Source organism: Columba livia, chromosome 17, assembly GCF_036013475.1.
Source record: "Columba livia isolate bColLiv1 breed racing homer chromosome 17, bColLiv1.pat.W.v2, whole genome shotgun sequence".
NCBI classification, from domain to species: Eukaryota; Metazoa; Chordata; class Aves; order Columbiformes; family Columbidae; genus Columba; species Columba livia.
In genome coordinates, this window is record NC_088618.1 from 5,284,175 (window position 1) to 5,302,103 (window position 17,929).

Genomic DNA, 17,929 nt, shown 5'->3' on the forward strand with positions numbered 1-17,929 from the left:
TGTTAAGAATTCTCTAGTGATAAATATATTGAAATCAGTATCTTAGAGCCAAATAATCTTTCAACATAGAGAGATCATTTGAGATTCACTACGCATTTACTATTTTAAGTCCTCCTGCTCCACGGGAAACGTATACAGTCATGATGATCCAGCTCCTGCCACAGCTGATCAACACTTTCCTGAGCACTGACTGAAGAATTATCCAAGAATAACCACTTATTCTTCTTCTTCTGTAGCACTCTAGTTGTTAACTGGCAAAACATAGCATTTAAAATAGCTCTTTGAGCTAACTCTGTCAGTGTCCCTGTAAGCACATCTATCTCCTGTACAATTTATTTGTATGGAAATACCTATAATTGTTTAAAATTGAAGACAGAAAACTCAGGTACATATGAAGGAAGAAGTAATTCAGGATAAAATGAATACAATCTTAAGACAAATCTTACAAAGCTTCAGATCATCCTGAAAGCCACCAATGCTGGCCTTTCAAGATTCCCTAATTAACTTGGGTAGTTTCAGCAAGCCCATAAAAGAACAGCCAAACATTGTGCAAATTACCTCAAAAAGCAAAATGACTTCCAATTTATAATATTCCATTTCCTTGTAAAACAATAGTTTCATTTTCTAAGCTGCCGACCATTTCTACATAATGATTAGAAGCCCAGTTGAATGGCCAGCAGAGAATGCAATTATCAGTTGGACCAAACGTGGCATAAACCAGTTCTATAATGGAATACGTAAGGAAAAAAGGTGCTACAAGTATTCTTCCCATTCTTTGTTCTTAAACTTTTCTCACAATCAATGCCTAATTTAGCAAAGGAACTTGTACGTCAAGTATTAAGCAAATACTGCACTTATATTTCAAACACTTATTTTGGAAAAAAAACGCAACTTTTTTTTACATGTCCTACGAGGTTAGTAATTACTAGAATTGATACTTCATGTATTAAGAAACAAACCATGAAAAATTACTGTCAGTAAAACCTCTTCTGACCTGCTTGGTCCTCTTTGAGAGTATTGGAGATTGTGGAGCCCGTGAGAGCGGCCAGCGTTGCTGATGGGGAGGCTCTGTACCTGGACAGCCTACTCAGCAGCATCTCGTTTATGCTCTTTGCAGATTCACCCTCTTTTCGCATTAATATAATTCGTTCCTGTAGAGGATTTGCTATACATATGCCATTTTCAACCTATTAAAATGGAGAAGAAACATACTTTTAGAAAGATTAACCTTCACTGAACAGTAAAATTGAACAATACAATATATCAAGCAGGGGTACAAACCTAAACTTAAACCCTGCTGGCAGAATTTCTTACCAAAAAAAAAGTATCATAAAAGCTAGACAGACAAGTATTTGTTTTCTTTGTGACTCCGTGGTTCAGTGCAGTTATCTTCTGTTTTGTCTGTCCTCAAAACCAGAACTGCTTGTCATAATCTCAAGTTTACTTATGGAAGTCTAAAAAGTATTTAACCTCCCTGTATTCTTAATGATGTTTCACTGGCAAGTTTTGTAAAAAGACGCCTTTAAATCACTTGCCAGCCAAAAGCTGTACTACTACAGCCTCGCGCTTGCAGCTCCACCATCCCACCAAGTGCAGTTGTTGTGCAGCAGCTGCTGAGCGGATACACAGACATTGCACGCAATGTACTCCAAAGCTAAATCCTCATACAATTGCAGTTATCAATACTAGAGGGCTGTATCTCCTGACTCCCTTCCTTGACTTCCTACGTGTCAGGATGCTCTGATCTTGTGCCCAGTAGAAACAGCCCCTCAACACTGACCAACTATCTTGGGCCCCTTTACCTTCAAGCAGCCTTGCCCATGGGATTTCCCCCAGCAATTGCCTGAAAAGGCCAAAGTTTGCCTTGCTGAAATCCAGGGTTGTAACTCTGCTTGCTATCCTGCTCCTGCCACATGAGATCCTGAACTCCACCATCTCATGGTCGCTGCAACCAAGGCAGCCCCCAACCTTTACCGCTTCGACCAGACCCTCCTTGTCAGTGAGGATGAGGTCCAGCAGTGCACCTCTTCTAGTCGACTCCTCCACCCTTTGCATCAGACAGTTATCGTCAAGGCACTGGAAGAACCTCCTGGACTGTGGCTGGCTGGCCAAGCAGTCCTTCCAACAACCATCAGGGAAGTTAACATCCCCTACCACGACCAGGGCCTGTGATTGTGAGGCTGCTCTCAGCTGTCTGTAGAAGGTCTCATCAACTTCCTCACCCTGATCTGGTGGCCTATAATAGACACGCACAACAGCATCACCCTTGCCAGCCTGGCCCTTAACTTTCACCCATAGACTCTCAACTCGCTCCTCATCCGTGCCTGGACAATACTCAATACATTGTAGTTGCTCTCTCCCATAAAGAGCAACTCCACCACCACACCTGGCTGGCCTGTCTTTCCTGACAAGGACGTAGCCATCCATGACCACATTCCAGTCACGGGTGCTGTCCCACCATGTCTCCGTAATGGCCACTAGGTCACAATCTCCTGCCCTAACACAGGTTTCTAACTCCTCCTGCTTAATCCCCATGCTGCAGGCATTGGTGTGCAGGCATTTCAGAGAGCGAGCCAAGCACACCGATTTCACCCCAGGGGTATGGGAGGCCTCCCAGTCTTCATGAACTCTAGAGTGATGCCCTACTGACGCAAGCCCAGCTACAACACCATCCCCCTTCGAGTCTAGTTTAAAGCTCTCAAAATGAGCCCTGCTAATTCCTGTCCCAGCATCCTTTTAGGCTATAAAATGCAGTGTAGACAAAACAATTGTATTTAATTTGTGGGACCTGATTGGCTTTTAACACAATGAAGCAGATCCACAGTAAACAATGCTTTAAACCCTAATATATTGAATTACTGTCCCAGCATAAAACTTAATTGCTAATTACAATAAAATACATTTTGCATTACAAGACAATTCATACTGCCCGAGTACGATAGTCGTATGTCCTCAGAAGACAGAAGTGAACAACACACCTTTTGTTCTTTTAAAAGTGATTTCATAGACATGTTACAAACAACCATTCAGATTACACATATCAATATTCAAACTTAATACGTTAATTTGAAAATGCTGCTATTTAATTAAGGAGTAGTCATCCTACCAACTCCAGATTCATAGAAAACACAATTTGCTTACTATAAGTTCAAAAACATCCATAAAGACAGAGTGGCCTTTGGGGGTTTTTTCATTGAGGCTTGCAGGAGACCAAATCCAGTAGAAATAGGTACCATCTGAAGAAAGATGCACGGTAGTCATGGTGCTGCCAACTGGGAAGTGATTTACTGGCATTGGGATTATTTGACAAACCTATGAGAAGGAGAGCATCTTAACAGTTATTTTGAAGTCTGTTCTTACGAGTATTAGCAATGTACTCAAAAATAATGAAATAATTTAAGATCAAGTGCCGTTAGTCTGTAAGAGGCTTATTAGTGGACACAACAGCACTGTTACATTTATTTGTTATGAAGAGCTATTCTGTAATGTTTGCCAAATGGATCTAATGTGTACAAAACAGCCTGTACATATAAACTTTTAACATTTCTAAAAATAAAAGGATCATCTCCTCTCTAACAACTGAGATCATACCTATAGTACCATAAGGAAAATATTCATGCTAAAGAGTTATTTACTTCCTGCAACACTACTTGAAACTTTGGAAGAAGAGGGGAATGCAAACATCCTCAGTTTCAGGAAACACACTGGAAATAAATGTGCAAATCCATCCTGAAAACCATCACAGAAACAAACCCAAACTAAACAAACTATCAATTTTCGCAAAGGTTGACAGTTGTTTAGCTACAAAACACAACTTGATCAGAAATAGTACGTGAATTTTGTTACAGCAGAAAAATGATAAGCTGTTCGGGAAGATTATTTTTCAGTTTAAGTCTAGCTCTATTTTTCTATTGTTTGATTGTTTTATAATCTCATCATACAACATTCTATCTCTGACAATACTATCATAATACAGTACACTGTAAATCTGCATATGCATATATATATATATATATACACACACAAAGCTAGAAATGACTGTGATAAACTAAGAACATTTTCTAACCCTACTGTAAGTCTGCAATGACTCATTTCTTTACCTGAAGGGTATGCTGATCCACAACCTGGAAAAGGGAGTGTGGCTTATTATCAAAAGAGACGGGCCGATGGAGAAGTTTGCCATTGCCAAAAGCAACCCAGCCCGGCTCCAGCTCCTCGTTCCGGCAGTACACAAAACCTCTGGCAAAAAAGCAGTACGTTAAAACCCTGTGCTATTTTTGTGTTTTTCTAAGAACAACTCACAACCACACTCTTGAGTGTTGACTAAACTTAAATTCAAGGCAGTAATTTCTATTATAAGCAATAAAGAAGCAAGAAGGTGCTGTGAGTCACTTCTGCACTAATCATTTCTGTAATGAATGACATAATTAGAAAACAAATACTTACAAATTCAGCAATTATACAGCTATAAATAAAAAAGGTCACGAAACTAGTCTGTAGTATATCCCTCTCGGCAAAGAATAAACCAACTTACTACACATAAAAAAAAAACAAGTCTAAGATACTGGCTATTCTGTTACTATACTTTGCAGGAGGCTGGACTAAATGGCCTCCAGAGGTCCCTTTCAAACTAAATTATCTTACAATTCTAGAGAAAACATACTCAAGAAGAATTTCAGATGACAAGTAGTGCAAATGCATAACATGCTCTAGTCTTGTTTCAGCTAATATCCCAGACACATTTACCAAAACAATAACTTATTTTTTTTTTTTAAAGCAGATCTGCAGAACAGCAAATATTCAGCTGTCACTTACCGCAAAGTACCGTGTAATCCCGATCCTAATTTGCTTATTCCCCTGCCCACTGAATTGGTTGTATAAAGATAGAGCCCATCTGCTGCGAGACAGCGCCCCAAGTCTGCGTCTGGACCGGGGAGAAAAGAGAGCGGAGCAGGGAGCTCCTGTCACACACCGCTGGAAATTCCCTGTGCTCATCCCACTCCCACAGCAGCCAAAACCAACAGATGCTCCTGACATGTCATTACCAACAGGTCAGAATTTATTATTTGCTGTTCTAAGAGCTACCGTAACACAGTCAAAGTCCATTCATTTTACAGTTGGTTCTTTACTTTTTTTTTTTTCTAAAAAGCATTACAGTGGTGCCCAGATCACACCGAACTCACACCAATAGTCGGGCTATTTAAATCTCCTGCTGTTGCCAAATAACAAGAATTAGGTGCTAGTTATGCAGCCTCTCTTTTGAGATAATATATGTCATTAGTGCTGTTTTTCCATGATTCAAATGTACATCATCCATCTCCAAATAATTTTCTTTTCCCGAGTTGTGTCAGGGAACAGATTGCCTTATCTTACTGAAAAAAACCCGGGGAAAAGAAACTGCCTTAACAGTTGTGTCTCATTTCAGTGTTAAAGGCCTGTCTTTGGGTATTACAGCCCAAGGTGCTGTAAAAACAAACAAACAAAAACACACACACAAAAAACCCCAAGCAAACCAAACCACAACAACACAATGAGTTGGATATTTCTAAAGCAAGTGAACTCTCTCATTAAGTGAAAAAAATAGTAAGCAAAAATGTAGTAAAAATGGAGAATTCATTCATGGAAAGAAATACAAGAGAAAGAATAAAAAACCCATATAAAACAGACACAAAACTAGAATAGGAAAAAAAAAAGCAATGAACTTGTACTTCTAAAAATAAATGTGCTCTGCCAATGATAGCTACTGAACACAGTGATACTGCACAGAACAAAAATTACGCTTACTGAAAGACTAATGAGTGGATAATACCCAAACTTAGTTTGAGCCTGTGCAGAATTCCCACTGAAGTCAGGCAGGGTCACTATATGCTGTGATTGTTTCCCCCACCCTCATTAGTACGCACTTTAAAGTATCATCTGGTCTTCGGCAAACAAAAAGCACACTTTTCTGAACCCCATTTTCTTGCATTTTTGAAAGAATAATATACCATACTATCCTTAACATACCAGACCTAAGATTTACCCTCATAATTTTAATACAAAACAGGCTACTTTTTTTCTATCTGATCCCTAAACCAACTTAAAAAGACCCCAAACATGTACATATCTAGACAGATTAGCTTAATGAGAATAGATATGACACGGCAAACAACAAAACAATTTAATACTCTAGTGTATTAGGTCTATGTTTTCAAAATTTCAGTTCTGAATGTGCAAACTAAGACAAAAGTGCCCAGACAGTTGCTGCCCCCTCCCAGGCTTTGAGATGCTCCTGGGATGCCAAACTCTCCCTCCAGATGGTCCTTCCAAACCCTTCAGCTTTCTGTTATGTGGTACGTTCTGTACTTGCTTTCACGTTACTTCCAACAGAAAAGGAGAAGCCCTTTCCAACTTTAAAGCTCTACATTACTTTTTAAACAATTATCACCACAAAGAACATCATCTCCTCCCTGCTAATACTGACAGCCATGAAATAATTCACCTTTATTTTCACTGCTGGAACTAGTGTTGGCATCAGGCGCAGGTAACATGTCTTCAAAGCCCCAAGACACTATGTGCTTTCCTCCGAGCAAACAAGAGGGTGATCCAGGTCCTCCCTCCAAAAGCAATAACCTTTAAGCAGAAAATAAAATAAGATGCATAGCGAACAGTGGCAGCAAAAAATAGGTATCTCAAAAGTTAAGGTGAAGATATATTAAGTAACTATTCTAGCAGAGTTCGTAAGCCACTTTAAGGAATCATCAATATTTAATTAAAAAAAAAAATTAACACCCAGAAAACAATTAGTGGATCCTTTTAGATTTTGCTTTCTAATGTCTTGCTTCTGCAATTGACTACATTTCAATCTTTCAATAATTCTAGAGCCTTTTAATCACACTGAAGGACATTCATCTGTAAGTGCACTTAGACATGTTCAGAGCTGAGGTACAAGTGCTACAACTAGAAAAGTCACTACAAACCTGTATAACACATCAGCCACGGGCAAGGATCCTAGATCAGTCTGTTTCTGTAACAGATGTACTGTATGAACAAAGGTTTTCAGCGACCCTCTAAAAGGATAAGAAAAACATGAATTAAAGATGTCTATTGAAACAAGACTGAATGCACACAGACAACAGCATCTATGTAGAATATCCAGTACCATAAAGACAGACTATCCAAGACACGGTATCAAGCTTCTTTTCTAATTTGCATTTATTTTTTGATTCATTTTCATTCTTTTGTGGGAGAAGTGAAAAGGAAGAGAGAGGAACACAAAGGAAGGAACCTGGCCAAGTGCCAGGCTGAATCACACTGGTTTTCTGGCAGGGGAGGGAGCACCAGGCAGGTAGGGAGGTCAGCAACATTTGCAACCGGTGCAGTGAAGGCAAACTAGGACTTGATAAAACACCTTGATCTTGCATCTACTACAGATAGCAACCTTCAATATTTCTTGTAGCTGATTAATCATATTTAGATATTGAAATACAATCTGTGGGTCTCCCTGGGGCTGAGCCAAAGTGTTAGTAAGAGCTGCTGCAGACATGGCTAGAGATGGCTTTCTTGACTAAAATAGAAAAGACCAAACTAATTAATTTATTATCAAGAGTCTGAATACTTTGGCTTCCAAATGCAAATTTGGAAGCTTTTCCCCTTCTGAAGTGATGCATTTAAATGTATATAAAGACTAAATACTTCTGAAAACAAAATTAAACTGAAGTAGAAGTTGTTTCTAATCTTGCCTAAAAGTCTGTTGCTTTAAAATTTTATTATTATGGTATTTACAAACAAAGTTTATAATTCTAATTATAATTCTTGTTCATTCAGAAGTTGAATACTTTTTTGTAGTATCTATTAAACCCTTATGTTAATTTAGTAGAAAACATCTGTTTTTTGTAGAAATGAAGAGACACAGAGGTCTTAAAAAAATATGCTTTGGAGTTTGTTTTAAAGGTGAGGGTTATTTGGAAGAAGTCACTTTCTGAAAGATGGGGTGGCTTTATTTCCAAGCATAACAGTCTAGCTAAATATGAGAATCCTGACAGCATCTCAGACATGATAATAGTCAGTTATGAATTGATCTCTTCAGAACCATGACTGATCCATTGAAGAGATCCCTTCCACGTGCTCTGCTGAAAGCAGCCTCGGGCTTTCTGTCACACACGGGCAGCCTTGGCTCCTTTGCTTTCCAACAGCATCTCCTCCGCTTTCCAACAGCATCTCCTCCTCCACACCCCAAACCCTGTTCTTCCCCTTCCATTTTCAGCTGTATGCTCTCACTGGTAAACCTCAGCCTGGAAAAAATTGACACTAAATACTTCAAAGCACCTCCATTAATTATTTAAGGCAATATTCACCCTGATGTTTTATTCTTAGTAATATGAAGCACCCAAGATTGCAACTAGGAATCTCAATAATAGTCTCATTTTGAAGGCTTTTTCTTCTTAATGGTAGCCAATCCATGACTTACACATTTAAAGGAAAAATGCAAGGCTTTCGTAGTTGAACAAAGCACATCGGGGTATTACAACTCTGTAAGCAATGCCAAAACAGATTTGCAAAGAACGTATAAGATCAACCTTCATTTCAAAAGCGGTATTTGAAATTTAGCTCTTATACAAATTCAGCTGCAAAAGAACATCCCATACTTCCTGAAAATTGACATCTGGAGAAAAAAATAAGATCGTGTTTATGAAACCAAATTTATCTGAGCTATGTTCAAGTACATTGCCTTTCAGATAAGGCATTTGTCAGAGCAGAAGAGTTTGCCACATACAGTAGATTTCTCATTGACTTCATTAGAACAAGTACACTAGAAATTAAGTGGTTTTCATTTGCATAAACCTTTTTCTAAAGCAAACCATGGCATCTCCTAAGAACTTCAACATCTTAAATCAGAGTAAAACCTGACAGACAAGACTGCAATCTGAGAAACATTAAAGCCAAGATTTTCAGAAGGCAACTAGTGACTTTAGACTCACATTTATATGGCTTTGCAGAAGCTAAGTTTTGTATACTCCTCTCCCTCTCCCCAAGCCCCATTCCCGCAAAACAGTAAGTTTTTATTTAAAGCTATTATGGCCATTTTATCCCCAACCACCTGATGCTGTGCTAAACCACGCCGGGCATGGGACAGTTCAGCCTACACTAGTTGAACTCCTCCCTGGCAATGAAATAAAAAAGCCTCCAGATGTTTCACAGGTAACACTGAAATGAAATGAAATGAATTGCCCTGAAACCTGGCAGTAATGTCTTCTACAGCCAAATAAATGTTCATAAGCGACAGGATAAAAGGGGCAGTACAAAGAGAAAAGTGAGACAATTTTCCTCCATGATAAAATCATTTGGAACCGTTCCTGGAACAGAACACTGCAGCAGAAGCAGCAGTATGCACAGGAGGGCATTTCTAACCTAGATCCTTCTGTTTTTACATATGCTAAACAGATGCAAAAAATAAATGCTTAGCTTATCAGTTTCAAACTTCCCAAACCAATATTTAAACATTAGAAAGAAAAAGACTAATGTCAATCAAAAATTAGTAGCAACAGTGCAGTCACATTGTCTTTGATTCTTATGTTTAAACAGAAACACTTGCTACCAGCATCAGTCACAACACGTCATTTCAGTAGTTTCCTTACCTTGCACAAGCCAAGGCAACTAGGGCAGCAGCAGCATTTTCTTTTTGCTTATATGGAATGAGTTGGCCTGAAGCAGAAGTGTCCTCCAGCCAGGAGCACAGCAAAGACTCGATCCCATTGAGACAGTCAGCCGGCTCCTTAGTCAAACTCAATGGCTGGCAGTCCCGAAGGCAATTCAATAGCACCTCAGCGGTTATGTTACAGAGAGAAGGGTCTGTTCTACTTTGAGACTGAATGAGGGGAAAGACCAACAGAAGCCCCATTCGGGAAGTAAACGGTGCTTGTTCGGGCTGCTGCAATAAGCCCTGACGTTTCAGCAAAGCCAAGGCTTCTTCATCGCCCGAGCTCTCCCTGTCGTGCTGCTCCTCCAGGGCCAGCTGGCGCTGGGCGTTCCAGAGCCCGCGCAGGGCGTTCAGCCGGTACTCCAGCAGCCGCGCGTAGGCATTGCTCTGGTTCCCGCACACCGACCGTAAGCGCTCAGCCAGCTCCGTCGGGTTCTTGGTCTCAAAGGTTAGTATCTGAAAGGAGTGGAAAAGGTGGTATTTATACTGGTTTTCTTTTCCTCAAGGAAAAAAAAAAGGTAACATGCCTGCGGTGTGATTTCAAGGGTTGGACTGGATGAGGTGTGAAGGTTCCTTCCAACCCAAACTATTCTATACTTCTACACCAGGTGTCCTCCACCACACTGTGTGATACTTCTTTTTAAATTTCTGGACATTAATAAACTTACAGTGGAGGTCAAAGAGCACACAAGTGGTATGAAGACTGTTATTGCTGAGTAAGCATTGACACCGAACCTGGGCTTGGGGGTTGCCAACAGAGATTTTTTTAATCTTTCAATCGTGATATTAAGACAACAATAATATAGGTTGCAAATAAAAATACATATTAAATAGTATCTTTGAAAATAAAGATTTGCCTTCCCTGGAGCATTTTTTCTTTGTAATCAAGGCAATTTTGCTAAGAACTTCAAAAGGACTGAGGAGGTAGAAGGTCCCAGGGGCTGAGTTTAGAGCCCTTCTATGGAAACTAACAAGTCAACAATATTTTGTAATAAGAATTTATATGTTCTCATTTTACAGCTTTTCAAACACCAAACCAACCAGTCCTCTAAAATGAAGAGTTTTGTTATATGCTCTCCCTTCCCTGTTTTTTTCCCCCCTCAATTTTATCATATTGCACTTAGCTACATCTTTCTCAAAATATTTCCAGTTGCTGCCACAGTTTAAAAACCTAAAAGTCTCATCATCATCATCACTTCAGACAGAAGAAAGAGGCCTTTTTGGCACTTCTAAGTAAAACTGGAGACAAAGCCGGAACAACAGAAAACAAGTAAACCATGACAGAAAGAAACATTTATGGGTTAGTACCCAGCCTGCTACTTGAAAGAATTCACAATTTTAAGTAATTTACAGACAACTTTTCTGCCTATAGCAGACAACAACAGTTGAGATCAGCACAGTCATTTGAGCTACGGCAGCCCCAAGGAAAGCAAAGAGCCAAACGTGTTCTGATCTTTGGATCTGCTGTCCAAAGGGCTTCTGCCTGCATGCCGCATCACCCCAGCTCACCAGCCCCAAACACGCTCTGGCCCAGCTTTATGCTGCCAGTTTGTCCTTCCTCTCTTTTAATTAAAAATAAAAAGGTAAGAGGAATGTGAGCATCCACGAGATGCAATGGGTAATTTCATACAGGGTTGTTTGTTTTGGTTTGTTTGGGTTTTCTTGTTTGTTTGTTTTTAACGGTAGGCAGTAGTCATGCAGAATATGAAATAGATGTTTATGTCTAACTGTAGAATTTTGAACAGCTTGATAAAATGCTTCAGGATAAATCTGCCATTTCTACAAACACTATTACTAAAGTCAATGAAACAGCTTTTCAGCAGAACACTTATGAGAGTAATGAAAAGTTCACTTTAAAGTAGTTCACATAATAATTACACTTGAATAGATGTTACTATTGAGCTCCTTAAAACTCAAGAATCTCTTTTAATTAATTTATTCAAAGAGATTAAGAAAATTAAACCCTAAACCACATATTATACTCTTACAGTAACTACTTCATATTAATTTGTGTTGTGTTGTCTCCAAAATAAGTTTTTTTCTACTATAGATGCAATCTAGAACCTTCTAAACCAGCATGCTTTTGACTTCCTTGAACTAAATACATGATGGATCCACAACTAAGTGATAACAAGCTACAGAAATGGAGGAAAAATACAATTAGTGTTTTCACCTTAAGAGTTAAATGCTGAAGAAAACAGGTCTATGGTCCTTGGTTATGTGAACAGCCAACACATCCCAACAGAGGAGCTGAGCTGTGCTTAGTTGGCTTTCCCTTTTACATTACAATAACCACAACTTCCATGGGGGGACAGGAGGAGCTGTCTGTGGTCTTCACCCCTTCCCAGAAACTTATTGGAACCCTGCGATCCATGTCAGATAATACTTCAAAAAGTTGTGCCCGCCTCAATTATACCACTATGTTAACTCACAAACTTTGTACAACCTCATGTGGACTTCAAACTAAATCTATACCCAGTGTGTGAAAACAAGCAGAAGGTTTAAATACTCAAATATTCCCCAAACACATGAGAATTGCTTTATTCTAGCCAAATTGAAAACGCAACCAAAGACTGAGTTCCAGTTGCAACCAATACACGTTTTTCAGTTTCCTTCAAGTTTCCTCCAAGTCCTTAAGCCAGATTTTTGGTTTAGAGCAGTTCCCTGATGTAGAACAGCAGGTCGAACGGAAGAGAAAGAAGAAAATGCATGATCAACGACAGACGTGAACAAGGACTTTGTGCAGCAGCTCTCCCAGGGTGCTACTGAAATTACAGTCTTGGGCTGAATTTGCTGGTTTCACTGATGCATTTTCATACCGATAAGCAATGAAGCTGCTCACAAAGGTGTATTTTTTTCTAAAGTTGCGTATTGCAAGTGAAAACCTTTAAATCTCCAAAATAGCATTTAATTCTTTCTCTATATAATTAAATTGGCTGAACTTCACACATAAAGAGAACAACTTCTTGAAGATGGTGGTACATTTACCAAGAACAATTAGATACGTAATACCCCCCTGAGTATTAGTTATGTATTATTCCCACCTCACAGGAGGAATAGACCATACAGAAAACCAGAAACAACCTCAAAATCATAAGATAACTTTAACAGTGGCATTAAAAAAATTAACTACATTACTTTCAACACCATGTTACAGCTATAAGGTCACTCCTCTTGTACCATACAGTTAACATACAGGGAGCGCCGCCTGTTTACTTGGTTCTATTGTCTCTAGAAATACAAATAAAATCATGTTAAAAGACTGATTTACACGATTTATAGATTGTTCTACAAGAGAAATACCAGAATTGACAGTTTTAGGGTACCCTGAAAGCTGAAATACACATCAACATTTAAACTGCTCCCATAAACAACACTGTATACATGCTCCCAGTCCTCCAGTTCTGTTGCTCTGCCGGGTGACAGCATTTCTGCTGATGGCGGTTTCTGAAGACACACAGCAGGAAGCTGTCTTAGTGCAAACTCTTCCTTGATTTCTTCTAAAACATGTTTCTAAACCCTCTATAAGGCTTTTTGTTTGATATGCCTGTGTGTTTGTAAAATACATAAACACGTGCAAACACGTTCATCCTGATGCTCGAGATATTGAAGTTTTATAGACTCCTAGGGGCTGCTGCAACCTGTACATTACGCTTTTAATGTTGCAGTTGAAAACTACAAGTTTCAAAATTAAGACTTTTTCTCTGCTCCATGAAATTTTAACCGTATCACCTTGTTCAAAGCCTCTACTGATTCATAATCCTGTGTAGAGCAGCACAGCTTTTTAACAGCTCAGCTGAAAGCATGAACTATTTTCCCTTGTGAAAGCAACAGAAACCTAATTACTTGCTCAGAAATCAGCACTGAGAAACCTGTATCTTTTATGGCACATACAATACTGTAACAAACAATTTTTTTGTAACTGTAAAAATTTACGGAATAACCTTGATGCCTGAGATGAATTACAGAGTACAGGCAAGCTGTAAACACACACAAAAGTGCTATAAAAGAAAGTACCATTTACTTGTGAATTTATTAAAATATTTCTTTGGCTCTTATTTAAGTAGTAGTTAAATATGTCTGAAAAAAGTAAAGAAAAATATTTGTCATTTAAACATCTGGGAGTGCAGATCACTGAACTGATGAGCTGCAACTGATAATAAGAACTGTATTTGGGAAACACATTTGCAAAATCATCCTTTAGAAGAAGCTTTCTAGTATTTCTCTAACTAAAGCACGACTTTAAAAAGCCAAGATGCGTGGTAGTCCATACTACAGAAGTTTAATAAATTAAAACAGGTCATTTTATGACAACTGATTATAACAACGGCAACTCCGCTGGACATTAAATCACACAATATTGGTGGTTTACACAATTATCTAATGGAAGTGAGCTTAGAAGGAAGGGAACCAAGATTTCAGAGTCCTCTCTGGAGAGACTTAAAGCGATGCCTGATGGAATCCCATCAACTCCTGCGCAAACACAACAACCAGGGCTCACATTTGTAAGGTTTTCTTCCTGGGCAGAATAAACGTCAAGAACCAGCTTCATCTGCTGTGACTCTGAAAGCTGGAAACACCCTCCAAGGGGAACACCAGAGTAGTTGAAGTGGAAGGGGATGCAGACGGCAGGAGCAGGGAAGTTACAAGGCTGACACACATGCTGGGATCAGCAGTTCCCAAACCAGAGGTCGTCACCTCAAGAGGGGTCAAACACTTAGTAAAAAGTCAATTGTTTATGCTGGCATTAGGGATTTTTATCTTGACAGAGGTGAAGCTTGTAGATGGAAGTCAGGTCACAACCAGAAAGATTTGGGAAGCACTGACCTAGATAATTACAGCATTCAGGGAAAAGTGACAACATGTTTCTGCTAGTCTGAGGAAAATGGGTGAAAGTTTCAAGTTTAGCAGATACCTTCACATCTAAATAATTTTGACAGAAAACACAAGTTAGTTACAGGATTGGGACATCCTGTTAAAACAGTGCTGGGTTTCAATTATCCAACTTCTCCCTAGAGGGCTAGCTGAGACCATCCTGGGGGGAAGGGGAAAGGACACCATCTTTGTTAATATTATTTTTCTTTTTTAGACTTAGAATTGATTAAAAATATCTCTTTGTGGTGCAGATGACAGCTGCCCAGTGGCATCTCATACTCTGTCCTCCAATAACAGAGCTTGACAAGAGTCAAAACATCAGATGGGGACAGATACAAACATGATCCAGACCTACTGAGGTAGGAGCTACACTTCTAGTTTCATGCTAAAAATATATTAGAGAAAATTTTTTAAAATCAGGTATTTAGAATTTTTCTAGGCCATGCAGGAGAGCAGTAAGAACTGATATCCAAATGACTATTATCTCTGTTCAGCTGTTATGTAAAACAGTGTTTATGAGTTAGGCAAAGCAACACAGAAGATTGTTCCACTTTACACTGTGACTGTATATTGAAGATTAGTCTTTCTTCCCACTTACTTCCTTGTGGAAAAAGTATCTGAGCCTATCAATAGTCAGCTGAAAAACTGCGGATGCTCCACATTTAAAACCAGTGAAAACACTGGACACAAATTTGAAGATCAGAAAGGAAGCCTCCTCAAATGGAAGGATGACAACGGTCCCAGATGCTGACCCAACTAAACCGCCTAAAAACAAGTGAAAGCTTTTTTTGCCATCAGATGGTCACATAATTGTCCATGTGAACAATCACTGCTCAGTAGTGCCTGTCTTATTACGTTACCAAGGGTTAACATATCAATTTATAATGCTGGTACTCTCCTAAGTCTCAGCAGATTGGCATTCTGGGAGACTAAAACTCGGTTTAAGAGACCTCTGCCTTCAGACATAGCTCTGGCCCAGCTGCCAGGGGTTAATGTCTCTGCAACAGAGATGTAAAATTGGGAGGATTACGAAGTGCTGCAGCTCATCTTCCATCCACTGGCCTTCCCGTGCAGCCTCTGCCAGCCAGGCCAAAGACTGGACTGAGCATCATGGCAACATCTTCCATTGTTACTCACATGAGGTTGTCTCCAAGAAGCAGAAGACTTTGCACTTTGAAAGTCATTTCTCTGTATGAAAGGCTTTAAAATAAGAGTGCAAAGGCTTGCATAATTGCTGACTAATCTAGGTGTCTTTTGACTAGATTTTATTGGGAAACCCCTACCAGGATAAGCTTTTATACGCTTAAAACTACAAAATTATATATTTTTTTTTCCTTTTGGCAATACATATTCTCTCTAAATATGCTGATGGACCGTTTAAGGAGTTGGCATACATCATTCATATCACACAAAAATAAAAACAAACCCCCCACACTCTTTAAACCTAAAGGTACTCCTAGAACCAGTCACTTCCATGGGAAAGAGAATATCAACACTTTTAGAACCTACCATTAAGGGGAAAAAATATACACATACATATAAATATATATATATGTTGTATGTGAGTCAAAATAACAAAATAATAAATTTTATAAGTCTTTCTTGGCATAATATCAATACTGTAACACTTTTTCCTCTGCTTCTCCTTTTATAAATAGACAAAACCTTTTAACAGAAGGACAAAGGAAATGCATCCAAAACCACCACCATTATCCACCAGTAAACTCTTTAAAAGGATATTTAAACAAAACAAATCAGAATGACACTTTCCCCTCCCCCCAAAAAATCCATTTAAGTATATTCCACTTTTTAATCAAGCACATCATATCAGAAATTCAGTCAGGGTCCTGACCACCATTGATGAAGCACAAGAAGTGTGTTTAAGAAGTTTACTAATCAAAGCAGCAGTTGCAGCATCTCCTACCCTTGTCCAATAACATATCCCAATAGATTTCTATTTGGACCATTTTCAAATATATTTATTACATTGCAAAGAGGAGTAGAAATGGTGCAAATGAGCTATTCAGTGTATTAGTCGATTGTGTGGCCACACTTCAATAAGATGCAGGCAGCTATTTCCACAAAATGGCTCCTCAAAGCCATTCCAGTTTACCAAGGTAGCTCTTTATTTAAAACAATATTAAAAAAGGCAGAGAAAACTATGAACTAAATAATTTACAACACTTCAAATTTTACTTCTTTTTAACCTGCACCCCTCAAGACCAAAACCTATAAGCCATTTTACAAATGAGACCTAAAAAAGTAAGTCATTAGCGATCATCAATTCTTTCAGTGTAAGGAAATAAAATGCTTTTATATTCTGTGACTTAAGACTATGGATCAAAATGAGCAGCACAGCAAAAAGTCTCATTTATTTATTTATTTTAAAGTTTCGCACTTTGAACACACACAACAGAAAAATATCTCTGGAACAGGAAGAATGTTGTGAATCAGTGGCACTGAATTGCTGACACGCTCATTATAAAAGTGTCACAAAGGACAAGACACAGAAACACTAATTCCATTCCTATCTCCCCCAAACAATTATAGTTTCATAAATATTCCTATCACTAACAAAAAATTCTCCAGAACTGAAGTGTTTGTCAAGTGAAGCTGTGTGTCAAGTTTCATGCTGGGACATATTTCTGGACTCCTTTACAAGACCTTAAAAATAAGGCTTGTTTTGCTTTTGGATTCTTTTATTTTTTAAATTATATCCTCCTTTATTATGATATGACACAAACAATGCTGTGGGGGCAGGTGTTTTTCTAACACAGTTATCATACTTAATGCTGCTTCTATGTAATGGAATTTAAATATTTTCTCAAATACAAACGGCATTGAATGCCAGAGTGGACTCTGATCTCAAGGGAGAATCATCCCACACTTATACACACAGAAGTAAGTAATACACTTTAAAAGTCCCTCTTTTCCTGCTCATGTGATATTTGCCAACATCCATTTCATGGAAGCAGCTACCGTTCCCATCCCCTGTGTCACATCACTCAAAAAAAGGAAACGCACATTCAGAAAAACAAAAAATCTTTCCTTAGATAAGGCTGTGGGAAGTTTTCATAACCACCATAAAGACTTCACATCACAAGGTGAACAATAACGCTGTCAGAACCCCAAGCCTGGCTCCTGGGTTCTCCTCAGCAACACCCCAGCCAGTAGCCAAAGCCTCACTAAAGGGTTTTGCGGCCTAAACGCTGGTGACCTAACATAGCACAGAGATAAAGCTCCTGCTGAACCAGCCCCTCTCAGCTCCTCTGACAAAGCCCCTGTGTCATCGCAAGCCACACTGCTGGAGAAGAGGGCGGGGTGAAAGAAGAGAAGGGAGGCACACAGGGAAAAAAAAATGCAGACTACAAAATA

The 17,929-nt window shown here is 38.9% G+C and overlaps 1 protein-coding gene across 4 annotated transcripts in view; it reads right to left on the reverse strand.

Annotated features, from left to right (window-relative positions):
• The window catches only part of HECTD4 (HECT domain E3 ubiquitin protein ligase 4), a 68,316-nt gene that overhangs the window by 49,288 nt on the left and 1,099 nt on the right, over positions 1-17,929 (reverse strand). For all 4 annotated transcript variants that reach the window (XM_065033463.1, XM_065033459.1, XM_065033460.1 and 1 more), the window contains exons 2-8: positions 9,618-10,135; positions 6,960-7,049; positions 6,482-6,612; positions 4,816-4,924; positions 4,101-4,239; positions 3,142-3,312; positions 995-1,187 (exon numbers count right to left, since the gene is read on the reverse strand). In XM_065033463.1, coding sequence (XP_064889535.1) covers positions 995-1,187; positions 3,142-3,312; positions 4,101-4,239; positions 4,816-4,924; positions 6,482-6,612; positions 6,960-7,049; positions 9,618-10,135 — 1,351 coding nt within the window. The remainder of the gene's footprint in view (positions 1-994; positions 1,188-3,141; positions 3,313-4,100; positions 4,240-4,815; positions 4,925-6,481; positions 6,613-6,959; positions 7,050-9,617; positions 10,136-17,929) is intronic.